Source organism: Rhinatrema bivittatum, chromosome 4 (genome assembly GCF_901001135.1).
Source record: "Rhinatrema bivittatum chromosome 4, aRhiBiv1.1, whole genome shotgun sequence".
Lineage (NCBI taxonomy): Eukaryota > Metazoa > Chordata > Amphibia > Gymnophiona > Rhinatrematidae > Rhinatrema > Rhinatrema bivittatum.
Window position 1 is genome coordinate 211,961,752 of NC_042618.1, and position 26,886 is coordinate 211,988,637.

Below are 26,886 nucleotides of genomic sequence, written 5' to 3' on the forward strand. Positions count from 1 at the left end.
AGATTTTTTTTTTTTGGTTCAGTTCTGCCAGGGTCCAGGACCCACATAATGCATCTCTGAAGGATCAGGTTATTTATTTATTATTTTTTATATACCGACATTCGATCTCAATTGAGATATCACACGGGTTTACATTCAGGTACTGTAGGTATTTCTCTAGCCCCAGAGGGCTTACAATCTAAGTTTTTGTACCTGACGTGCTTTTGGGAACGGTTTCAATACACGAAGCAAGGATAGCGCAGAAGGGCGTCAGACAGTTACCCTGTGGGCTAGTAAACAACAACAACCAAAAATATTCCCCGCCTGATCTTTTCCTTGAATGTCTAATGCAATCTTAAATGTAAATATACTACACCATCTTTCTTATTCTTTTGTTGGGCCAATAAACGATATCAGAAGCCTCAACTATCCCCATTTATTCCACAACCATAACCCCAATTAGACCTCTGCCTACAACTATATACGAAGGGGTCTTATAAGAAAATACCCGTTTTCGGACCCAGGAAATGCAGCAGCCAGAAGAAAAGTCGGACACGTAATTTGGAAAAATACACATCTAACTCGATCTCCTTCCGGTTGAGGAGGTGATGCGATCTCCTCTTAACGTGCGAGTACCGCCTCGGCGCTTTCTCATTGCAAGTCACCGGCGCCCCGTGACGTCATTAGTCGCCGCCGACGCACAGCATTGACATTTCAGGGGCTTATTCAGGAGCTGGCGTGTTCCCCTCGGGGCTGGGGAAGACGGATTGGGTCGTGTTTTCATGGAAGTCTGCAGAAGTAGACAATAAAACTTCGGAGGTGAGGTAAGGAGTCGAAGGTGGAGAAGCGGAGGCGCGAAAGAGACCTACTGAAAGGGGGACAGGGAGGAAGAGAAGGGAGGCAAACTCATGAGGGTTGAGAGGGGTGCAGGGTGAGAGAGACTCACGGTGGGGAAGGGAAAAGGAAAGTGACTCATTGGTTGGGGGAAAGATGAGGGAATGAGAGAGAGGGACTCGGTGGGAGGGGGAGGAGAAGAAGGTTGTTTGGGGGAGAAAAGGGGTTCACTGAGAGGAGGATGAGGTGCTCACTGTAGTGAGAGGCACACGGAAAGAGGAGAGTAGTGGATTCTTTGAGAAGGTACAGAAAAAAGATAAAGTGGGGTTCATTGAGGGAAATGGGGAGGGGGAAAGGGAATCAAGAGTGTTAGGGGGAGGGGTTGGCTTACTGAAAGGGAGGAGATACTAGGGAGCAAAGATGAGTGCAAGGGGCTCACAGGTGGGTCAGGACGGATAATGTTTTAATGAAGGAAAATAAAGAGAAGAGAGGCTTACTGTGGGGTTAGAGAGGAAGGAAATGGGTTCCTGGGTTAGTGGGGGATAAAGAGGAGGGTGACTTCAGTCACTGAAGTGTTAGTTACTTGGGGAAATTGACAATAAAGGAAGAATAAACAAAAGGGGTCTAGGGTAGGGTGAGGAATGTTCAGAAGAGATGAGATCAAAAAAAGAAAAACTCAAGTATTAAGACAATATAGAGCACAAAAATAAAGACAAATAATATAGAACACAATATATTAAATGGAGTTTTAAAGTTTCAGAAATGTAAGGGAGAAGAAAATACAAAGGCTGCCAAATATGTGTGCATTGTTGGGGCAGCAAGGCAGGTAATGGAAGAAAGTGTTGAGCATTGTGGTACAGTACACTGCCTGTACTGTATTTGTTCTTATTTATTGTGCCTTGATTTCTTGCCTTTCCCTGTTTACCTTGAAACAAGTTACATTTAAAAGCAACAATACAAATACAATAAAATAGAACAATACCAACAACCCATTCAAAAACCTAAATCAGCCAGCAAATAATGGTTCAGTTCTATTACTACTAAAAGGCTTGTTGGAACAGCCAGGCCTTTAAGTTTCTGCCACAGCTCAGGATTGACCCTGTTTGTTTTAGAGTTGAGGGACAAAACATCTGAATGCCCTAAGCCTAGTAGCTAACTTTTTACCAGAAGCTAATGGGGAAGTGGCTAACAGTGCTGCTTGAGATGACATCAGGTTTCTGCCAGCTACATAAGGTAATAAATTTGCCAAATGTTGTGGAGTTGCTGTTTGGAGACATCAAAAAAACAATAGATAAGAGTCTCGTGATGAGCCTGAGCTAAGCAGCAGTGTTTCTCAGTGGCTTCTGACTCTACAGTATTTTTCTTGTTCCCTAACTTCTCTCTAGTCTCTCCGGGGAGCTTCACAAATGGCCAATAAAACGGCCAAAAAATCTCTGCCGATGATGCGGCAAGTGGTGCGAGTGAAGCAATCATGCAGGAAATAGTGGTGGACAAATCTGCTTGCACAGGAGAAACGGTGCCGGATGAAGGCAATATGGCTGATTTGGGCCTTCCCGCTGAGCTGGCTGAAGCAGTTAAAATGGCAATTCAGCAGCTGGGAGAGAAAATTCACGTGAGTTTGGGCACAAAACTTGCGTTGGTAGTTGATCAAATTACACAGTTCGTATCTACAGTCGGGGAAGCGTCAGTGAGGTTGGATAATATGACAGAGAAAGTGAAGGAGTTGGAAATGTCCCTCAGGTTCAACAAGACAAAGGCTAGAAGTACTAGAATGTACTCAGAAGAAATTAATGGAAAAACAGGATGATGCTGAAAATCGGAGTAGGTGTAACAATATAAGAATTGTGGGGCTCCCTGAGCGAGCAGAGGGGTCTGACGTGGTGTGGTTTTTTTTTCCTCTGTGTGGCTCCCAAAGCTCCTTAATATTACATGCAAGCTTAACGGTCTAAAAATAGATCGTGTGCACAGAACTTTGGCACCAATGCCTAAAGAAAACGCACGGCCCAGTGCGGTCATTATACGCTTACACAACTTTGGGGGTACGTGCAGGATCCTGGATGCGGGCATAAAGCTCAAGGCGCTGAATTTTCATGGCAAAAGAATTTTTATATATTTCAAGATTTTTCTGCCGATGTACAGAAATGCTGGCAAGACTTTGCTGAAATTAAGTGCAAACTTCAACAGAAGAGGCTGCAGTAAGCAGTTACACAAGAAGGCAAGATTACTGTGTTTGCAACAGTAAAAGATGTGAAGGCCTTCCTGCAAGGATGTGCTGGAGGCGGCGGAGGGAGCTAAACATTGACCCGAGTAGACGCTCTTTTTTTTTTTTTTTCTTTCTAAGTTTAGCGGGAGCAGTGGCTGAGTGAGGGAGAGAACAAGTCCTTAACAGTTTACTGCGATTGGTGGGAACAAGAATTTGCTTTGTTGTTTGGTTGTGGGAGGAAGGCATGGAATATTTCTTGGATACACTTACTTTTCTTCATAATGCCGCAGATATTCCAGACTGGAGATGTTTATTTCGTGGCCCAGCATGTTGACTATGCAGTCAGTACTTGGTTGTGTGGAGCCCAACCAAAGAGATGGAGGGTATATGAATGCGAAACTCGTGCTCTGCGCCTGGGGGAAGAAAGAGACTGGAGGTGGTCCAGCAGTTGGGACACTGATAAACTTTCTGGGTTATTCACCCCCCCCCCCCAAATCAATGACTGTTTATGGTTAAAGACTGGGTGGCAGCTTAATGAGGAGAAGAGTTATCCACCGGGTAGCTCAGGCCTCAGAGGGAGGCACAGTAATGACACAAGGTTTTAGGGGTTTAAGGTGGGGGAGAGGTAGAAAGATTCGAGGGTTGATTAATGGAGAAGCAAGTTGGTCTCGCCATTTCCCTCACCTGCTTAGTATTTCTCTATATAGGAAAGGGGAACATGGGTCTTGGGTGGGCATTGGTTGTGCCTGTGACAGGGAACATGTCAATGGGCCAGTGTTGGGGATGGCTCACTTTTGGAGAATGGGATAGGAGGAACGGGGAATGGAGGTTTTAATTTTAAAAAGTTACCAAACATACAGAGTGGGAAAGTTACCTTTCATTTATTTGTAGATGTACAACAAGAAATGGTATACTCAATAATGAAAGAAATGGTATACTCAATAATGATTGATTAGCCAGGATGTCTGGAGAAATGGGAGATATGGCTGATTTACCTATAAATTTGATATCCCTTAATGTGTGCGGTATTGGTTTTCCGACTGAAAGAAGTTGATTACTGGGATGCCTTAAGAAAAGAGGGCCTCAGATAGCCTTGCTTCAAGAGATGTACCTCATGAATGTGGAGCATGCCAAACTTTTTTGTGATTGGGTGGGTAGAGCTGAGTATCCCTCTTATAACTGTAAGACCTGGGGGGGGGGGGGGTATCTATTCTACATAAAGCTTTGCCATTATAAGTGGAGAAAGGTTTTAGTGACCCCCAGGGGAAATATGTGATGATGAAATGTTTGATGTATGAGAGAAAATTTACTGTAATCTTTGTTTATGGACCCAATGAAGGTCAGAGAGTTTTATAGTCAGTTGGTGTTACGGTTGAGTCTTTCTTTTCTGCGCCGCTAATAATGGGTGGAGATTGGAATGTTTGTTTGTCCTCTCCTAAGGACAGGTCTTCCAGCCTACAGTATCGTGGGCAACAGTCTCCCTGCAACTTTTAATAAAGCAATTGGGACTTTGTGACGTGTGGCGAATGCAAAACCCCATAGGGGAGACTATACATGTTTTTCGCCAAGACATAGAACATATAGTCGAATAGATTTCTTTCTTTGTTCTAGTTCCCTGGTTTCGAAAATGGGGCTGGTGGATTTATTACCTAGCTTCATCTCTGATCACAATCCGATACTTCTGGCAGATGAAATTTAATGTGGACTAGTGCAAGGTGTTGCATATAGGGAAAAATAACTCTTGCCGTAGTTACATGATGTTAGGTTCCATATTAGGAGCTACCACCCAGGGAAAAGATCTAGGCATCATAGTGGATAATACTTTGAAATCGTCGGCTCAGTGTGCTGCAGCAGTTAAAACAAATAATGTTAGGAATTATTAAGAGGGAATGGTTAACAAAATGGAAAATGTCATAATGCCTCTCGCTCTGTGGTGAGACCACACGTTGAATAATGTGTACAATTCTGGTCACCGCATCTCAAAAAAGATATTGTTGCGATGGAGAAGGGTGATGAAAATGATAAAGGGGATGGAACAGCTCCCCTATGAGGAAAGGCTGAAAAGGTTAGGACTGTTCAGCTTGGAGACGAGATGGCTGAGGGGGCATATGATAGAGATCTTTAAAATAATGAGAGGTCTTGAACGGGTAGATGTGAATTGGTTATTTACACTTTTGGATAATAGAAGGACTAGGGGCCACTCCATGAAGTTAGCAAGTAGCACATTTAAGACTAATCTGAGAAAATTCTTTTACACTCAATGCACTATTAAGCTCTGGAATTTGTTGCCAGAGGATGTGGTTAGTGCAGTTAGTGTAGCTGGGTTTAAAAAAAGGGTTGGCTAAGTTCTTGGAGAAGTCCATTAACTGCTATTAATCAAGTTGACTTAGGGAATAGCCACTGCTATTACTGTCATCAGTAGCATGGGATCTTCTTAGTGTTTGGGTAATTGCCAGGTTCTTGTGGCCTGGTTTTGGCCTCTGTTGGAAACAGGATTCTGGGCTTGATGGACCCTTGGCCTGACCCAGCATGGCAATTTCTTATATTCTTAATCTTTTCAAGAAGGTAAAAGTTGGAGACTGAATGTGTCATTCCTGTGGCAGGAGTCATTTTGTTCTTTGATCAGAGAGGTCATTAGAGAATTTTTTGAGATTCACAGTGTTGAGGGCTATTCACTACTTTTTGTTGTGGGAAGCGCTTAATGTATTGCGTGGGACAATAATTCTTTTTCCTGCACACTCCAAGAAAGAGAGGCTTAAGAGGGAGAGTTCCGTAGAGGGATGGATAAAACAACTGGAATGGTCCCATAAACATACGGGCTCATATAACGTACACTCATATCGAGTGTTAGAAAAATGTAGAGCATATGTTAAAGAATTACAGATGGGGAAATATTGAAAGAGTAATGTGTTACACTCTGCAGCGAATTTGTGAACATGGGAACAAGGCGGGTTCTATGTTAGCCAGACTGTTAAGATGCCATAAGCAACAAACATTAATTGTGGGAATATGTAAGTCACATGGGCTATTACACATTTGTTAAGAGATTAGTATCAGATTACATGCTTTCTTTGTACAATTATATTCTTTGGAGGTTCCTATTTCCATGGAAGAGGAACTCCAATGTTTGAGAGAGGTGCAATTGCCTAGTCTAACTGACAAAGAGAGGGCTTAGCGACACCAATCTCGGGGGACGAGCTGAGGAGAGCAGTTTATGATCTGCTTGGGAAAAAGTGTCCTGGCCCAGACGGATATCCACTAGAATTTTATAAGAGCTTTCTTCTGGAACTCTGGGGGCCCTTGCAGTTATTGTTTTAAGCACTTGCAGGCTCACCCAGAGACATCTGGAAGTTTGACGGATGCAACTATCAATTTGATATACAAAAAAGGCAGGGACCGATTAGAGGCTGAATCATACAGACCGATTTCTCTGCTCAACACTGATAAATTGCTGGTGAAGATTTTGCAGTTATGCTTAGAAAGTTGTCTGCCAGACTTGGTGGTATAGATCAGACAGGTTTCGTGAAGGGCGTTCTTCTATTAATAACACGCGAAGATTTTTTGATATCATGACCTTAGGAGGGACAGGATACCAGATCTGGTTATCGGACTGGATGCCGAAAAGGCCTTTGACACATTGCAGTGGCCCTTCCTATTTGGTGTGCTTGACAAATATGGCATTCCCCCTCAGTTCTCTGCTGAGATTAGGGCCTTATATGCTAGTCCTAGGGCACGTATAATTATCAGTAGGTGCTTGTCAGAATTTTTTCCCGTATAGAAGGCTACCAGGCAGGGATGCCTTTTGTCCCCTCTGCTTTTTGACCTGGCCATTGAGATCTTGACCCCAAAGATCTGATGATTCAAGGTTTTAAGGTGAATGGTAAAATGCATACTGTTTCCTTGTATGCTGCTAATGTCCTGGCTTACCTCTCTGATCCTAAAGTAGGAGGTAAGTGTTTGATTTCACTACTTACATCCTTTAGGAGGATAACAGGCTACAAAGTGAACTTTCGAACATCAGAAGTATTCCCAATAGGAATGAGTGATCCTAAGGATTTCCTACATTGCTTTGCCCCCCTCAAATGAGCGGATTCCTATATTAAATATCTGGGTATTTATGTGCCGCGCAAGGAAGGGGATTTATATAAGCTTAACTATTCCTCTATTTTTGACAAGATCCATAAAGATTTACAGGAGTGGAACAGACATTTCCTTTCTTGGGTGGGTAGAGCAAATGTTAAGATGAATATGCAGTGTTTTGCTGAATCCTTTCTGTATTGTTCAGTATGTTAAAAAGTTAAGCAGAAAAAAAAACAATAGACAAAACTTTGAATTTCAGATGAAACTCAGGCAGCTAGTGTTCTGTTTGGGGCTTGCATGTGAAGAAACTATGCTGCCTGTTCTGTGATGGGGCAGTGTATGTGAGATAGGCTAAGATTAATGCAACCCAGATTGTATTTGTTTCATTGCAGTAATATGCACTTTGGTGTAACAAACACTTTTGGTCAAGCGGTAGGTCTTCATTATGCAGAGAGATGCCATTAGATTTCTAGAAACTGTTGGATGAGTGTATAGAAACTATTGGACATAAAACAAATTTGGTCTCATAGCACAGACTTGCAGTAGTAATTATTCATTTTAAAATGCTTATAGCCCACATCAAATGTTTTGTTCTGGGAGGGTAATAGAGTTAACATACATTGTAAGTAACATAATAAAATCAACATAAAAGAAAAAAAATAAAACATTAAATCCAATTTAAAAAAGTTGTTGCCAGGCACATTCAAAACAGCTAAGACTCTTTAGATATCTGTTAAAAGCTTGTGTGACATTAAACAGCTTTGACTTGCTTCCTAAAATTTGTAAATTGGAAATTTCTCACACAATCTGGGAGTAAATTCCATAAAATTGGAGCAAGGATGGAAAGCATTTTATTTTTCAACTGTTTGAGGTGGACTTGCTTTATAGTCGGGGCAGACAGTGTGCTGTGAGCGTAAGGCATGCTAAGGGACATACTTGGAAATCAAGTTAGTTAAATAGCAAGGTGCATCATCATGTAGTGCTTTGAATACAAGATCAACTAGTTTGAACTTAAGCCTAAAGGCCATGGGCAGCCAATGAAGTTCCTGAAGTTTGGGTGACACATGATCTCTTAAAGAAGAGCCTGTAATACATTTAACAAATTTTTTGGCAAGCCAACATATAATAATCAAGTGACTGCACAATAATCCTGAAGCCCCCTTTATCAACTAAATACCTAACCTGGCCGATCAACTTCATTTTAGAAAACGTTTTTAAAAAAATCATTTTATTTAAATATAGCAGTGCAACGCACCTGCAAAATATACAGCAAAAATAAACAAAAGGATTGACAAGTATATCCTTTTCCTTCTAAATGTTGCTGCTGAAGTAGCAATAAAAGCATGACAGACATCCAATTCATGCACACATCTTACCCCTGGATAGGGCTAAACATACAAAACCTTCTGTAATAATACAGCTTTCTTATTTTGACAAACGCGAAACAAACCTTTACCAAACTGCAACATAATCTTTAGGAAGGCGTTTATGCAGATTTTTGGCACCCGGTTTTTCACTTTGTTTCCATTCAAGCATATGAATATACCACAGCTGCACAGGCGATGGTTCTTCCTTGATCCAAAACTGTAAAATGACAAACGTTTTGCCAGTGCAAGAGCTATTTGAGCAAATGTTACAAAACAAGAAAAAACCCTTGGATACCGATATTGTCTAAGTTGTTTCTCCCAACCGAAGAGACTTTCTTTAAAAAAAAAAAAAAGGGAGGGGGGCTTTAGAGAAGAAATCCATCTGCACAAGTGATAGTACCATGTCCCAAAAAGTATAGGAGAGCACACACAGCAGAAAAATCCTATGGATCAAAGTGTTCTTATGGATGTTACAGGTTGTTATAATTTATTTGAGGACTTATGATCTGAAGTACTCAGCGGATTACAAAAGGAACATACATAATAAATACACATGGTAAAAGCCTTCTTTCAGCAGACATTTGAGCAATTGATGAATGTAGCATGTGAAGCAATAGCACGATGGTTTTTATTTGAGAGGAAGCGGGTGATGGCATAAGGTCTAAATCAGCTTAGATCGTATTCTGTGTAAATGTGTGTATAGTTTGATGGTTTATTTATTTTATTTATTTATTTATTTAGCATTTTTTATATATCGAGGTATAGCAGAGTTGCCTTCACTCTGGTTTACATATACAAACAACATGTTACATAGAACGGTGTTTAACAAACCGGTAGCCGATCCAAGATGGCTGTCAGCAATAAAACACGTAGCTGGATTGGTGTAAGCAAGATTTTTATTGAAGCTTGCGAGAATCCGCTGTTGAGCGCTGATTTTGCGAGCTTTTTCCTCTGTTTGTCTTCATTAATTGGTATGCAATACTGATATTTTTAAAGCTCTGCTTTGAAACCTAAGGAACCTCCTCTTGATTTCATCTTGCGTTGTTTTAAGCCAATTCATGTGGCTTGTAAGCCCCTGAGGCAGCTCTTTGAGCGAAACTCGGCCAGAGTCGGGCAAGCTTCAATAAAAATCTTGATTACACCGATCCATCTACGTGTTTTATTGCTGATAGTTTGATGGTTTGACATATTCTTGTTTTATTTATGGATGTTTTTAATTGTATACCACCTAGAAATGTTTGAGGGTTAATACATTTTTTAATAAATAAAGGGAAAGCAAATTAAAAAATTGTAAATCGTTTGAAATCATCTTATAATACATACTCGATAAAACAAAAGTAACTTTAAAGACAAAATCAAACATGCTGCCAACTTTAAAGTGTCAGTGCTAAATGCTTTAATGCAAGACACCAAGGGCCGGATTTTAAAAAGGTTACACGCGCTGGGCCTATTTTAAAAAGGCCCGGCGACGCGTGTAAAGCCCCGGAACGCGTGTAAGTCCCGGGGCTTTACAAAAGGGGCAGGGGTGGGGCCAGAGGCCTCCGACACAGCGGGGGAGGGAAAGTTAGGGGAAGGGAACGGTGGAAGGCAGTGCGGCTCGGCGCGCCCAAGGTGCACAATTGTGCACCCCTTTGCGCGCGCCGACCCCGGATTTCATAATTTGCACGTGCAAGTTATAAAATCGGGTGTACGTGTGCGCGCGCAACCTTTTTAAATCTACCCCTAAGGGGTAGATTTTGAAAAAATACGCAAGCGCCTCCATATGCGCGCATTACCCGCAGCGTGTACATGGACACGTGATTTTATAACGGGCGCGCCAGCGGGGTAGATTTGGCCAGTTTATCCATGGCGACGAGATCGGGCCTCCCTCAGTTCCCTCCTGGTCCGCTCCAATTAAGGGAGGAACCCTTTTCTACCCCCCTCTCTTCCCTGACCCCTTTTCAGGGCCTGTCCCTTTTTTTTTTTTTTATATCTTCTTTATTTCAGAACTTAGCCAGCTCCTGAGCTGGCGTAAATTGCGCACACCGGCAGAGTGGCAAATGGCCGCTGCACCGACCACCTCAACTCTGCCCCTTTTCTTGGGCCCGGCATTTCTGCGTGTAACCCTTGTTTTCCCCGCGCACAATAAGTTGCACATCATCCGCATAAATTCAGTATTTAATATCAAAGGTAGAGAACGAAGAACCTAAAGGCTGCAGGTAGCTGTTAAACTAGCCGATAGAGCAGATCTCTAGGGCACACCACAGTCTTAGGGGCTCCAGCTTCCAGTAAGGAATGACCTAACTATTGAATGACTTTCTGCTTTATACCACAGGAAACCAATCACTGAAGAACTTCATGTGAAATAGTGTCGAAACACAAGAAACATCCAGTAGCACTATTTTAACAGATTTATCATTATCAGAATTGGGATAGCATTCTGAATTGATACAAGCAATGTTTCAGTACTTTGTATTTTTCCTGAACTCACATTGATAGGTATCAAGAAAATCCTCAAGCTGGTCTAGGACACATTTTTCTAGCAGTTTTGCTAAAAAAGGTACATTTGAAATGGGATGAAAACTGGATGTAATGCCGGCTTCTTGATAACTAGCCATACTAAATCATGCTTAAGGGCTTCAGAAAATACTCCTTCAATAAAAGGCGAATTAATACATTTTAACTGAGATATCTACAAACAAATGTTTCAAACTACACTAAATCCAGAGTGGGCATTCGTTCTGGAGACAAGCTGTAAGCTTTAAATTCTTCTTCCTAGACACATGGCAGAAATTGGACCGCTTTTCTGGAGCGGTGATTAAAACAACATGATTAATCAATGAGCATAGTGTTCTAATATTGTTCACAAAGTACAATGTAAACGACTCTTGCCTGATTAACATAATTCCCACCAATGTGGGAGAATGTTTGGTGTGTTACTTTTGGATGTCTGACTATTTGAGCCTTTCCCTGTTTTCTGCTGCAGCTCCTTTGACATAAGTTGTTTACAGAGAGGTAAAAGATGTCACGGGGCACAGGAACTGCCTTTCCACGCCGAAACTACAAGCTGACCTCCGAACCAGAGAAACCAAAGGTCACAGGTACTTGGTGCTATGAATGTTTGATTTGTGTTTGAACAGGACATTGCCATTGGTGTCTGGGAATTCGAAGTGGGTGAATGCTCATGATTAATAAGCTGGAGGAGGTGGGATCAACGGCACTTCGTCTCCCCTTGTGGTCTGCAGCTTTAGTGCCAATGTGGTACTGATCCAAGAAAACAAAGAGGTAGGCGATCTATAATAGCCGTCAGGTGAACACAAAAGGATAGATGCCTTGATCTTTTTCTCTGCTTCAATAAAAAGTTTTGAAAAAGATCAAGGCATCTATCCCTTTGTGTTCACCCAATGTGGTACTGTCCATTGTACAGTGTGAGAAGGAAGTAAGAATTAGAGCAAAGGTTGCTGGGGAAGAGAGACACAAAGTGGATGAAGAGTTGAACAGTATTCAAGGTGCTGTACTTTTGTGGTGAGGGAAAGCCAAACTAGGTGCTGGGGGATGGGGGAATAGGAGCCCAAGGAGATCTGAGAGAGGTGAAGGAAGTGATGATGAAGAAGAGGAGGAAAAATATAGTAGAGAGATGAAGCTGGGTGTTTTTGTTTTTTGTTTTCTGAGATATGAAAGTGCCAGAAGTTGGGTCTCTTCCTGTTTCTTTCACACTCCAGAAACTACAAGACTTCAGTTTTTCTTGGGTTAAGGATGAGAGAGTGTGAAGTTCTCCAGGGAGAGACAGCAATAAGACAGGAGAGCTGTGACAAAACTGGGGGAGAAAGATGGGGCAATGAGAGAGTTGAGTATCACTTGTGAAAAGAGATTAAGACCAGTAGAGATTTGGAGAAAGAAAGCACCAACATCAAGTGAGAAATGGGTAAAAAAAAGCAGCTTTTAACCAAAATGCTCATGTCTAAAGATGGAACAGAACCAGTTGTCAACTACACAAGAAAGCCCCAGCAAAGATATAGTGGAAGGAAGACTGGAAATCAACAGAATCCAAGGCAGCTGAGAGATCAAGAAAAATGAGAATAGTTGCGTGAGAGAGCTTGAAACTTACCAAATAATCCGAGATGGAGAAGCAGGTGTTCAAAAATTGTTTCCACAACTTACTTGGCAGGGGAAAAATGCACTTGTTCTATACTCTTGCTCCTCTCTCTCCAATCAGTATCTATATGTTTGGGGGGAAGATGTGGCAGGTGTACATGGTGAGTAAAGTTCTTTCCTGGAGCATACACACCCTGTACCCGACCCTGTGCAGCCCCCCCCCTCTCTCTCTCTCTTTCCACATTTCCTCCCTCCCCATCCCTAGGGAACTTCGGTGCAGTCCTCTTTCTCTTCCTTTAATCTCATCTCACTTTCCTCTTCTCCTCCCCTCACTCCAGGCTCCAACATGTTTGGTTTTTTTTTTTCCTTCTGCTCCTCTCCATTTTGGGAATGGCTTCTTGGCGTTGCATCTCCTGCTCCTATTTGGCAGTAGGGGGTTGGCAGGTGCTGCCATTTAGCACTTCTGCTACTGTTTCAAGATGAGCGTGCCTCCGCTGGGGTAGGGGTGTTCCTCGCTGACCTCTTGCTTTTCAGGAGTGGTGGAGGTGTTTGCTGGTTCTTGCTAGCAGCAAGAAACAATTGCCTGAGACCAGTAGGCGAACATATTTTTCAGTCCCTCTTGAGAACAGTTTAGTTTCAGTCAAATGAAAAGGGTGAAAACTAGTTAAGTGTTAGAGGAGAGTAAAATATTCAAAGTGTGGTGACAGACTTGATATCGTGTGAGGAGAAGAGCTGGCAATAGAATGGTATATTAATATGGTTTTAGTGGTGTAGGATGCAAAACCTACACCACTTATTTTATTTCATAGATTCTAAGATACTGAGTAGATAGGCTGGTGACTTGTTATGTACATTGTTTACTGTATTTTGTATATTTAGTTACCTCTATTTAGCTATTTATGCTTAATCTCTGTATCCTTTGCCAAGTTCCGCTGCCCCCCCCCATATTATCTGTTATATTGTTATCTTGTTGCAATGTAAACTGCCCACTGAGGCGTCAGTTTGAGTTCCTTGTAAACCGGTGTGATATGTATATTATACAGGAACATCGGTATATAAAAACCAAAAATAAATAAATAAATAAAATAAATATATTTTAGAATTTATTTTAAAAGGTTGGTTCGAATTATTTTGTACATCGCTATGAGCATTTGTTGGTGTAACGATAAATTCAATGAAAACAATACAATAAAGAACTGCAGTGGAATTGATTTCTAAGGACTAAGATAGGAAAGGACAGTGGAATTAAAAAGGAAATGCTCCAAAGTAAAGATGGTGGCAAAGATGAGCTTTAGGTGGAGGGGGAAGAGAAATGTTTAGAGGAAGCAAGGGTAAGGAGAATGACTGAGCACAATTTAAAGTGAAATTGACTGATTGTTCAAAGGCTTTGTTGGGTACATTATGGAGTTACCTGGACAAAAAAAACAGATTTTGTAAATTATCCCCTGCTCCCTGGCTAAATTTTAGCTGGATAAAGAGACGGTGCTGCAGGTGTTCTGGGGCCTGTTGAACTGATAGTTAGATGGCACTGATTAAAGGTTGGCTAGGTAAGTCTGGTCAAAGGAATTTGGCCTGCAGTTACCCAGATAACTTTCCTCAGGTATAATCAGTGACAGTTCTTACTGGATAAGTGCCGCTGAATATTTGAGTAAAGTTATTAAGGCAAATTTCAAGCTCACTGACCCTTCTCAATATCTACCTCATAATAGCATCTATAGAAGATGAGATCAAGATGGTGATTGGTTATATTCCTTGGAGGCATATTGAGAAGAGGAAAAACAGGGACAGAAGAGCTGGGAAAAGAGTATTCAATGTGAATATTAAAATTGTTAGCTATAAAAGTAGGAATTAATGTGAGAGCACCCATCCAAAAAGTTTTCAGTAAATGATGAGATTGATATAATTGGCATCACAGAGTCCTGGTGGAAGGAGGATAATCAACGGGACAGTGCTATATCGGGGTACAAATTATATCGCAATGATAGGAAGGATCAACTTGGTGGGGGTGTGTACTTTATGTCCGGGAGGGTATAGAATTCAACAGGATAAAGACCATACAAGAGACTAAATGCTCAGTAGAATCTATATGACTAGAAATCCCATGTGTGTTGTGTAAGAGTATAGTGTTAGGAGTATACTGCCGTCCACCTGGACAAAATGGTCAGACAGATGATGAAATTCTAAGAGAAATCAGGGAAGCTAACCAATTTGGCAGTGCAGTAGTAATGGAGATTTCAGTTACTCCAATATTGAATGGGTAAATGTAACATCAGGATATACTAGAGACACAAAGTTCTTGGATGTAATAAATGACTGCTTCAAGGAGCAATTGGTTCAGGTACCAACGAGAGAGGGAACTATTTTAGATTTGGTGCGAGAGGTAACGGTGGTGGGGCCACTTGGCAATAGTGATCATAACATGATCAAATTTAAACTAATAACTGGAAGGGGGAAAATTAAGTAAATCTACAGCTCTAACACTAAATTTTCAAAAGGGAAACTTTGATAAAATGAGGAAAATAGTTTAAAAAAAAAAAAAAGCTGAAAGGTGCAGCTGCAAAGGTTAAAAGTGTTCAACAGGCATGGACATTGTTTAAAAATACAATCCTAGACGCGCAGTCCACATGTATTCCACGCATTAAGAAAGGTGGAAGGGAAGGCAAAACAATTACTGGCATGGTAAAAAGGTGAAGTGAAAGAGGCTATTTTAGCTAAAAAAAAAAATCCTTCAAAAATTGGAAGGAGGATCCATCTGAAGAAAATAGGAAAAAGCATAAGCATTGTCAAGTTAAGTGTAAAACATTGGTAAGACAGACAAAGAGAGAATTTGAAAAGAAGTTGGCTGTAGAGGCAAAAACTCATAATAAAAACTTTTAAAAAATATATCCAAAGTAAGAAACCTGTGAGGGAGTCGGTTGGACCATTAGATGACTGAGGGGTTAAAGGGGCTCTTAGGGAAGATAAGGCCATTGCAGAAAGACTAAATGAATTCTTTGTCTCCATGTTTACTAATGAGGATGTTGGGGAGATACCAGTTCTGGAGATGGTTTTCAGGGGTGATGAGTCAGACTAACTGAACGAAATCACTGTGAACCTGGAAGATATAGTAGACCAGGTTGACAAACTAAAGAGTAGCAAATCACCTGGACCGGATGGTATGCATCCTAGGGTTCTGAAGGAACTGAAAAATGAAATTTCAGATCTATTAGTTAAAATTTGTAACCTATCATTAAAATCATTCATTGTTTCTGAAGACTGGAGGGTGGCCAATGTAACCCCAATATTTAAAAAGGGCTCCAGGGGCGATACGGGAAACTATAGACCAATGAGCCTGACTTCAGTGCTGGGAAATATAGTGGAAACTATTCTAAAGATCAAAATCACAGAGCATATAGAAAGACATGGTTTAATGGAACACAGTCAACATGGATTTACCCAAGAGAAGTCTTGCCTCTCAAATCTGCTTCATTTTTTTGAAGGGGTTAATAAATGTGGATAAAGGTGAAACAGTAAATGTAGTGTATTTGGATTTTCAGAAGGCATTTGACAAAGTCCTTCGTGAGAGCTTCTAAGAAAACTAAAAAGTCATGGGATAAGAAGCAATGTCCTTTCATGGATTACAAACTGGTTAAAAGACTGGAAACAGAGAGTAGGATTTAAGGGTCAATTTTCTCAGTGAAAAATGGTATACAGTGGAGTGCCACAGGGGTCTGTACTTGGACTGGTGCTTTTCAATATACTTTATAAATGATCTGGAAAGGAATACAAGTGAGGTTATCAAATTTGCAGATGATGCAAAGTTATTCAGAGTAGTTTAAATCACAAGCGAATTGTGATACATTGCAGGATGACCTTGCAAGACTGGAAGATTGGGAATCCAAGTGGCAGATGAAATTTAATGTGGACAAGTGCAAGGTGTTGCATATAGGGAAAAATATATCTTGCTGAAGTTGCACAATTTTAGGTTCCATATTAGGAGCTACCACCCAGGAAAAAGATCTAGGCATCATAGTGGATAATACTTTGAAATCGTCAGCTCAGTGTGGTGCAGCAGTCAAAAAAGCAAACAGAATGTTAGAAATTATTAGGAAGGGAATGGCTAATAGAACGGAAAATGTCAAAATGCCTCTGAATTGCTCCATGGTGAGAACGCACCTTGAATACTGTGTACAATTCTGGTCGCTGCATCTCAAAAAAGATATAGTTGCGATGGAGAAGGTACAGAGAAGGGTGACCAAAATGATAAGGGGGATGGAACAGCTCTCCTATGAGGAAGGGCTGAAGAGATTAGGGCTCTTCAGCCTGGAGAAGAGACTGCTGAAGGGGGGGGGGGGGGGGGGGGGGGGATATGATTGAGGTCTTTAAAATCATGAGAGGTCTCGAACTAGTAGATGTGAATCAATTATTTACACTTTTGAATAATAGAAGGGCTAGGGGCCATTCCATGAAGTTAGCAAGTAACCCATTTAAGACTAATCGGAGAAAATTATTTTTCACTCAACGCACAGTTAAGCTCTTGAATTTGTTGCCAGAGGATATGGTTAGTGCAGTTAGTGTAGCTGGGTTTAAAAAAGGTTTGGATAAGTTCTTGGAGGAGAAGTCCATTAACTGCTATTAATCAAGTTGACTTAGTGAATGGCCTCTGCTATTACTGGCATCAGTAGCATGGGATCTTATTGGTGTTTGGGTAATTGCCAGGTTCTTGTGGCCTAGTTTGGCCTCCGTTAGTAACAGAATGCTGGGCTTCATGGACCCTTGGTCTGACCCAGCATGGCAATTTCGTATGTTCATGTTTATTAACTCCAGAAGCAGGAGGTAGAGACATCTAAGTTACTTGGCTAAATAATAGTTAATGGTCCTGTCCTCTAGAATCTTATCTAAACCTATCTTCAACTCTGCTATATTACTATCACATTTTATGGCGGCAAATTCCATAGTAAGAGTGAAAAACAAATGCTTTAAAAAATATTTTTCCTAGCATGTAGCAGATGGATTCAGGACCAAAGGGTATAATGTGCTCCTGATAGCAGTTGGAGATGGAGTCAGATTTCAATCTGACGTCAGCACCAGTACATATACCCGTGCAGGAAGCTCTGCTCGTCAGTATTTTCCGTCTCCACAGCAGTTCAGGACTCTATACACGCTTGCACAGCTTTAGAGTATTCAAACCAAAGAAGAAAGAAAATTCCAAACAAAGAAGAAATCTTACCTCTCCAGACGAGCCCCGCTCTCCTGTGGTGATACCTAAGGGTCCCTCCCTTAGTTGAGATCTCTGAGGTAATTTCCGAGATCCCTCAGAGGTAGGCCTCGGTCCGGTAGCCGGTTCCCGGCGTGAACTTAGTCCCCATTGCACTCGGCTGAGAGGTAGCGGGTGCAATACTGAGTGCGGCAGTGAAGGTACTTTCCCTCTCCCCCCCCCCCCCCCCCCCCCAAGCCGGAGACCGCCTGGAACGAGACCGGGAAACACTGAGACAAGGTAAGGTAGAAAACTTTTTTTAAGTCTCCGGTCTCTGAGGCTCGGATAGCCGCACAGATCGCCAGCCGGCGTCTGTGCCATCGGGTTGATCAGCCCAGTCCGGGCTAGACCCCGATCGGATTCGAGGGCCCTCCCATGTGGAGACCCTCCGGGGTGGTTGCCATCTTGCCCGCGTGGTCGCAGATGCCATTTCGCCGCTCTGTCCGCCTAACTGAACCGTGTGCACAGCGGTTCGTGCATAGGTGCCATATGCACAGCGACGTGCACAACTGTGCCTGGCGCACAAGTTAAGACTGATCGCACAGCGGCGCGTGCATCTTGGGCACACCCGTAGCACATAACTAAGCCTCCTGGCGCGCACATTAAACGCATAGACCGGGGTTTTAACGACTTAAATGCACAAAACCATGGCACCACCGGCCAAGAAAACCAAGGCACAAGCCCTTTGCCCAGCCTGCCACACAAGAGCGGCGCAGCAAGAGGAGCCCACGGCGCTGTGCCTACTGTGCGAGGAGACCCTGGGAGAATCTGGCCAAGGCCCTCCCCAGCCAGTACAGGAATCCGGATCCACTGATAGTACCCCGGACCTTTCTATCTCCAGCACAACCCTCCCCCCAAACGGGATCCCTGGGGAATGCAGCGGCCTTTAATCTAGACCCAGGATGCTTCTCCTGGGTAGAATTCTTTAAGGGTCTACACAACTTTGTCCACATGCAACCACCACCGATGGCACAGATACATTTGCCACCAGAGGACCCTTGCCTCCCAGGGCCCTCCAGGCCTTCCAGTGACGTGCTCCCCCCGGCTAAAAGCCTCACCATAGGGGACAAGGACACCTTTGACGAAGATCAAGACCCCCTGGAGGAAGGGGAAATACCTCCAGGAACGGAACCTTAGTGAACCATGAGGGATTTCTTCTCCAAAGACGAGATACCAGATCTAGTGGCTCTCAGCTTGAAGGAGCTCGCCATTCCAGGCACAAGTGCCACAGAGGAACCAAAGACGAACCCTCTCCTAGAAGGGCTCAGTCAGGCCTCCCGCCATTTCCCCTTGCTGCAAGCCGTAAAACAGCTGATTGACTTGGAATGGGATGCCCCGGAGGCCAGTTTCAAAGGGGGGCGGGCCCTGGAAGCCCTATATCCACTGGAACCCTCAGCCACAGAGCTACTAGTGTTCCCCAAAGTGGACGCCATGGTCTGCGCGGTCACAAAGGAGTGACACTCAAGGATGCCCAGGACAGATGTCTGGAATCCATCCTTAAAACAGACATTCGACGTATCCGCTATGTCACTACAGATTGCTGCCTGCTGTGCCGTGGTAACTCACGCCTGCTTATCAATGACCAGGAACGCCGCCATGCCTGGCAAAGCACTAGAACCAGCTGTATCCTTCCTCACGGAGGCAATCTCTGACCTGGTACGCACCTCAGCCAGGGGCGTCTCATCTATAGTGGCAGCCAGAAGGCAACTCTGGCTCCAAAGTTGGTCAGCCGACGTAACCTCCAAGACGAAACTCACGAGAATGCCCTTTAAAGGAGCCCTCCTGTTCAGAAGCGAACTGGAGAAGTTAGCCGTCAAATGGGGCGAATCCCCAGTACCTTGGTTACCGGAGGACAAGAACAAAAGAAGCCAACGCCCCTCTCCCCGATTACCTAGGGGCAGAGGATCACAGCGTTTCAGACCCTACAAGAGTACATATCAAGCCCCTGCCCCGCAGGCAGGGGCCATTCCTTTCGGAACAAACACAACAAGAGGGGCACCGGCTCTGGCACAGGCCCCAGCCGCACCCAACAATGAGAATCAGTCGACCCATCCACAGGAAGAAGCCATAGGGGGCAGGCTTGCCCTATTCTACCAAAGATGGGTCGAGATAACGGCGGACAAGTGGGTCCTAACCATCATTCGAGATGGATACTATCTGGACTTCCACAACATCCCTTCGGACAAGTTCGTGAAATCTCCTTGCCACGCACCCTCCAAGAGGTCGGCAGTGGAAACCACACTGGCTAAATTACTCACCCTAAAGGCCATAACGCCGGTGCCTTTGCAACAACAAAATACTGGACACTATTCCATCTATTTTATCGTCCCCAAGAAAGAGGGAACATTCTGGCCCATACTGGACCTCAAGTCTGTCAACCGCTACCTGAGGGTATCACACTTCTGTATGGAAACCCTGCGCTCGATCATAAGGGCGATACAGCCGGGAGAATTCCTTACATCCTTGGACCTGTTGGAAGCCTACCTGCATATCCCAGTTCATCAAGAGCATCGACATTTCCTACGCTTCTCGATCCTGGGCCACCACTACCAGTTCCGGGCGCTACCCTTCAGGCTAGCCAGAGCCCCCCGGACGTTCACCCAAATCATGGTGGTAGTGGCTGCGACACTGAGGAAAGAAGGAATCCACGTACATCCATATCTGGCACCAGCCTAGCATCTCATCCGGATATCTCCCGCTTTCTGAGAGGGGTCAAGCAGGTTCGACCACCCCTAAAGTGGCCGGTACCCCTATGGAACCTCAATCTAGTACTAGATTTCCTAGCGGGAGCCTCCTTCAGACCTATCCAAGGTCTGCCTCAACGACTCCTAACCTTGAAGACAGCATTCCTAGTGGCAATATGTTCGGCCCATCGCATCTCCGAACTTCAAGCACTGTCATGCCAAGAACCATTCCTCCGGTTCACACTGGGATCCATACAGCTACGCACGGTCCCTTCCTTCCTCCCAAAGGTGGTTTCTCACTTCCATCTAAACCAAACAATCTCCCTGCCATCTCCAGATGAGTATAGGGGCTCGGAAGAATCTCACAGTCTTCGCCATCTTAATGTCGGCAGACTTCTATTCTGATACCTAGAAAGGTCGGAACCCGTACGAAAGATGGACCACCTATTCATCCTTCACAGCGGGAAGAAACAAGGGGAAGTGGCCTCGTGGGCAACCATAGCCCACTGGATCAAAGACGTAATCAAGACGGCCTACATAGAGGCGGGCAAGCCCCCACCTCTACAAGTCAAGGCCCATTCCACTAGAGCCCATTCAGTGTCCTGGGCGGAAACGAAGATGCTGTCACCCACCGAGATCTGTCAGGTGGTGATGTGGTCCTCCATTCGCACCTTCGCCAGGTTCTACAGACTGGACGTTCAAGCTCGGGAGGACAGCATTCGCAAGGGCAGTACCAAGTGGGCTACGTGCATCCTCCCACCCGGTTCGGGAGTAGCTTTTGTACATCCCATTGGTCCTGGCTCCATCTGCTACACGCTAGGAAATGGAGAAATTACTTACCTGATAATTCCGTTTTCTTTAGTGTAGACAGATGGATTCAGTATCTCGCCCATGGCAGCCGCTATACACGAAAACTTCGGGTGACAATTCCTGAGAGCAAGACAAACACGGGTAAGCCACGCTTCCCTTCAGCTAGGACACCCATATTTACTGGGTGTCGGCGTTTCTCGGTTGAGGGCACTGGCGGTCTCCAGCCATGGTCCACGTCAACCAGTTCAAGTTGATCACGTTTCTCAAGTTATTCAAGTTAAACAGTTAACAGAGTTAATCAAATTATCCAGACACACACATATCCACAATTGCTTTGCGAGGAGAATACTGAAGCGCAGAACTTCCTGCACAGGTATATGTACTGGTGCTGATGTCAGATTGTCTCCAACTGGTATCAGGAACACACTATACCCATTGGTCCTGAATCCATCTGTCTACACTAAGGAAAACGAAATTATCAGGTAAATAATTTCTCCATTAATCTTCAACTAGTTAGCTTCATAGAGAGCACCCTAGTGTTAGCACTCTTGGAAAGGATAAATAACTATTTCATATCAACTTGTTCCATCCCTCTCATTATTTTATAAACTTTAATCACATTGCATTTCAGTTGTCTTTCTCCTAAGCCGAAGAGTTCTAACCTATTTAGCATTTCCTCATAAGAGAGCCGTTCCCACCCCTTAGTCATTTTTGTGCAGAAAGAATAATAGCAGAAGTGGCCAGAGCAAGAAAAATACACCATCTCCAAATTAAACAATTCAGAGGAAAGCCATGGATAAATTTTCTCCTCAAGAGGAGAAAGGGCATTTTAACTGTTCCTGGATATGTATCTAGGAGGCACTGTTGTTTTTAAACCCAAAGCTAGAAGTGCTGGAAAAGCCTAAAGCATAGTTGTGTTATTTTGTGCCACAGGGATTGTGAATGAGAGGTTGCTGAGCGATTACCTTCACCGCATCTTCCCCAGTGCAGAAAAGATTCGTCCAGCCGCAGCTTACAGGTACAATTGTTTTCCCTCTTGCCAGCGTTCTTAGAAATGGAGGGAGGACAAGGCTGTCTCCCATTGAAAGCTGTGGGTGGAAGGATTTGCTCTCCCGCTGCTCAGAGTTGCTGTGATGGAGGGAGGGAAAGGACAGAGGGTGCTCCCCTCTTACTCCAAGCTGCTGGGAGGGGAGGGGAGTGATGCTGTCATCTGCTCAGGGCTGCAGACCCTGCTGAGTGTTTTGATACTGGGAATCCTGAAATTGATAAGGACACCATTTTATTATATACTAATTGAAGTCTGCAACCATACCAGCACAGATGCGGTGACCCCACCTAGCACATGTGTTCTTCCTCAGATTGAGAGGGATACCATGCTGAGTCCATTCCATGTGCGGGATCTGTACCTTCTGTAGTCAATGAAATAATGTTCTCATTGATTTTACGGTTACAGGCAGCATTATTTAACAAAAGCCTTTCTAGTTTCTTTTGTAATCTCAGTAGATTGTGCAGTCTTTTATTGGGAAAACCATAAAAATGAACCAAAGATGATGTAATTGAGCTTTCAAAATAACATTTGTCTCTTTTTCAAATTTCATAGATAGTCTTGAAAGCTCATTTAGTCATTATCTTTGGATGTTTGTGTTGGTTCAGTAAAAGGGATCACAAAGCTTTTAAAGGAAAAGAGAAATGTTTGTATCAGCAAACGATGCCAGAGAAATTGCTTCTTGTTCTGCTCACTGTGGCTGAATGCAGTTACTTGCACTTGTGCCATAGGGTTCCTCATCAGCCTAATCTTTTTATCCTGTTTTGTTAATCTCCTATATATACATTTTATTTTGAAACTGGGACTTCTATAAAGCATGGCCTGCAAACTATCTTGAAGAAATGTCAATGAAAAGAAGCTCACAGCATAGGGTACAGCATCCATACTTGTCTCAAGGTTTATTAGAAAATAGAAAGATTGAAAAAAGCAAATCTCAACAAGAAAGATGAAACATGTTGCCTTTTTTTTTTTTTTTGGTTGTTTTTTATATCTGAGTAATAGCCCTTGTGCTGTGGACTAATGTGTACTGTACATCCCACCTGATGACACCTCTCCCATTCTTGCACAAAGCACGTTGGCGGCCGCATCTACACCCACATCCACACAATCAAAGCAGTGATGCAACTCTGCAGTTGTCCTCTGTATCTGCTCAGACTCTTGGAACTCTTGCCTTGTTCTCCTCTGTGAGCCATCACTCTCCTGTTTTCTGAATAGTTCTTCGGTGTGCCATGGCTGCCCTCTGGCAGTGAGTAAATGTAGTCGTGTGTCTGACATCGAGTTGCTTTCCAGCAGCTATATTTAGACCTTGAGCTCTCTCTTCAGCCAACTTTGGGGCTGGAAATAACTTGAAGGAGTCTGAGGTTACAGTACTAAAGAACTCCCCAGATCATTTTACTACTACTGCATCTTGGGAAGTCAGAAGCTAGCAGAGGCTTTATTGTAACTGGATCATGAGATTGGAATAGAATAGAGTTACAGAATCTTTGAATTGTAGGTCATGGGTCCAAATCTAAATCAAAAACTGAAAACCATATGGTGGGCCTATGTGGAATGAGTTGGTGGTCTGAGCACAGTTTCTAAAGGACCAGTGTCCACATCACTAAAAGAACACCATACAGATTGATTGATTGATTGATTTATTTATTTATTTATTTAACGTCTTTTCTATACCATCGTTTGGTGACAGTCACAACGGTTTACATTAAGGCACATAACAGTAATGATACTACCATTTATCCGTTTACATAGGTGCCATAAGGATCGGTAACATAGTTTATCAATGTTAGATGTTAAATGTGATTAATCATGTCCATATCTTTCCTTCACAGTTTTAATAACAGATCTAATTTTACAAATGTAACTTTTCCATTAGTCATGGTGTGCTATGAGTTAAAACTACACACTTAGTGAATTTCTGCAGTGTGTATGGTTGTTTAAATAATAGTGCTTTGCCCATTCCTGGCTTCTATTCTCCCTTCTCTTTCTGGAAGGCTTGTTTAAATAGCCAGGTTTTCAAACCTTTTCTAAAGGTTTTATTGTCCTTTTGTAGTCTTAAATCCTGGGGCATGGAGTTCCATAGTATGGGTCCTGCCAAAGATAGTGCCCTCTCTCTTACTTGTGTTAGTCTTGCTGTTTTGACTGATGGTATGGTCAGAAGGGCTTTGTTTGCTGATCTTAGGTTTTTATTAGGGACGTGTACTCGGAGGGCTGGATTTAACCAGTCTGCGTTTTCGTTATGTATTAATTTATGTATGGTGCACAATGTTTTATAATGGATTCTTTGTTCGATCGGAAGCCAGTGTAGTTCAACCAGTGTTTCCGCGATATGTTCTCTTTTGTTTTTGCCGGTTAAAACTCTTGCTGCTGTGTTTTGCAAAACTTGTAGTGGTCTTAGTGAGGTGTATGGTAGGCCTAGTAGAAGTGCATTACAATAGTCGGTGCTTGCAAATATCAACGCTTGTAGTACTGATCGAAAGTTAGCAGTTGTTAGGAGTGGTTTGAGTCTTCTGAGTACCATGAGTTTAGCGTAACCTTCCTTTACTTTCAGAGATATGTGTTGTTTTAAGCTTAGTTCAGTGTCAATTATTACTCCGAGATTCCGTACTTTTTCTGCAAGTAGTATTTGTTGGTTGTTTTTGAGTGTGATGGGGCTTTGTTTAATTTCTGTGTTTTTTCGTTCTAAGTGTAGGAATTCAGTCTTCTCTATATTGATTATTAATTCCATTTGGTTTAGTAGCTGTTTGGTTTAGAATTAATTGACACCCTTGTTGGCAGTCTTAGCAGCTAGGCCAAGGATTGAAAGGGCATATGGAGATTGGATTACCTTCTCACTACTAGAGGTAGTCACTTCAGAGCAGGAATCAAGTACAGTAGGCCAGTATGTGGAAACCAGTATTGCTGCTGGTGGTGCATTGTGTGTGTCTGTGTGTGTGTGTGTGTGTGTGTGAAACTCGCACCTGTTCTGTGGTGGAAATAATATGTATGTAGGAAGTGTGCACTGCTACTGCCTGTGCTGTGATGGGGCAGTATATGAGTAAAGGTTGCATAGTTGTTGTGTATATTCTACCTGTTTGTATGTGTGAGGGAAGTTTACATTGTTGCTGCCTGTGCTGTACCTGTCCTGTGGCGAGGCAGCATTTATGGGAAGTTTGTAATGTGCAAAGAATTCATAGAAAATTCAATTTTTATGAAAAATTTTAACTGGGCTACCAAGTGCATCACCCTTCTGGATAGGAAGAGACTGAGACCTTCAGGTAATGCTTTCTTGGCAATGCTTTGTGACCATATGAGCTGTATTTAAAAACATTGTACTGGGCTAGTGGAATGGCTCAGTGGCAGTACTGTGTAGTGCTTGCAGTGTGACTTGAGTTTGATTGCCAGCTCCCTGGATTGGCTGTGGAGGTAGTGTTCATAGCTCATGGGTAGAGGAAGTTGTCATCGCACAATAGTGCCATCTAATGGCTGGATGTAGGGCATGAGATTGCAGAGTTCTGGACGGAGCCCTGGTGCATGGCCCCTGGCCAAGGATTGTTGCTGCAATGACCAGACTAAAGTTGGTGGGGGGATATAAAATGGGATAAAGACAGTTCCTGTTCTTACCCAGATCAGTCTAGACAAGTGGGTTTATGCATCCCTACCAGCAGATGGAGGCAGAGAACAAAAACTTTGAGGCACTGCTACATAACAGAGTGCCACCTGCAGTCCCTCAGTATTTCTCTGTCTCCAGCAGATGGTAGAAGTGCAAACCTGCAGTATGCTAGTTTAAAAACTAAACAAAAAAAATAACAGAGTAGGGAAAAGAAGATCCGGAGCTCCCAGAAGTGCTAGGGTACCTTCGTGGGCCATTTCTGTAGTTGAGCAGGGCGAACTGGGGGGTTGGATACCCTGGCTAGGCTCAACCCTTGATTCCAGGGGGAGGGAAAGCCATGAGGGTCCTGGTTCCCTCGCTCCCCCTGAGGGCCTCCCACCAAGGCTGGCCTGTGGACATGTCTGGAGCCCCAGAAGCAAGAGTATCTTTTTTGGTCCTTCCTTGAGGGGATGGGGAGGCTGGGTGCCTTTCAGGGCCATCTGTGTGGCTATGTTTCCCCTTGCTGCGGCTCTGTCGGCTCAGCGTCGGGGGGGGGGAAGGCTTGCGTGGCTTGTCCTGTCCGTTCAGCACCCGGAGCCCAGACAGCGGTGCAGCTGCAGCGGCTTTGTTTTTTTCTCCTCCTCTGTTTATGTTTTAGCTGCGAGTGCCATGCTGACTCCCGTTGAGCACAGGATATCCCATCAGGCCTGCGGAAGGAGGTGTTCTCACCTCAAGGCGGCCCTTCTCTGGAGGCGAGGGAACCTCGACACAGACTCCCAGGGGCAGACGTTGCACACGGGTGCAGGCCCAGTGCAGGAGGCCGCGGAGGGCACAGAGACAGTGGCCATTTTAGCTCCACATAGCAGGAGTCCTGTCTTGGATGTGGAGAGCAGGGATTCCCCTCCCCCACTTTCTACTGCGGTTCAGGGATTGGATGGGGGTGGAGTGGTGCTACCGAGGACATTCCCCTTGCTGCAGCAGATGAAGAAGTTGATTGACTGGGAGT

At 43.6% G+C, this 26,886-nt stretch overlaps 1 protein-coding gene across 2 annotated transcripts in view; it reads left to right on the forward strand.

Annotated features, from left to right (window-relative positions):
• The first annotated feature begins 642 nt into the window (after positions 1 to 642).
• The window catches only part of RNF123 (ring finger protein 123), a 454,378-nt gene continuing 428,134 nt past the window's right edge, over positions 643 to 26,886 (forward strand). Inside the window, exons 1-3 of one of the 2 annotated variants that reach the window (XM_029599662.1) lie at positions 643 to 803; positions 11,429 to 11,543; positions 22,201 to 22,285. In XM_029599662.1, the coding sequence (XP_029455522.1) occupies positions 11,465 to 11,543; positions 22,201 to 22,285 (164 nt within the window). In that variant the 5' untranslated portion in view covers positions 643 to 803; positions 11,429 to 11,464. The remainder of the gene's footprint in view (positions 804 to 11,428; positions 11,544 to 22,200; positions 22,286 to 26,886) is intronic. The other variant, XM_029599663.1, reaches the window with a different exon arrangement.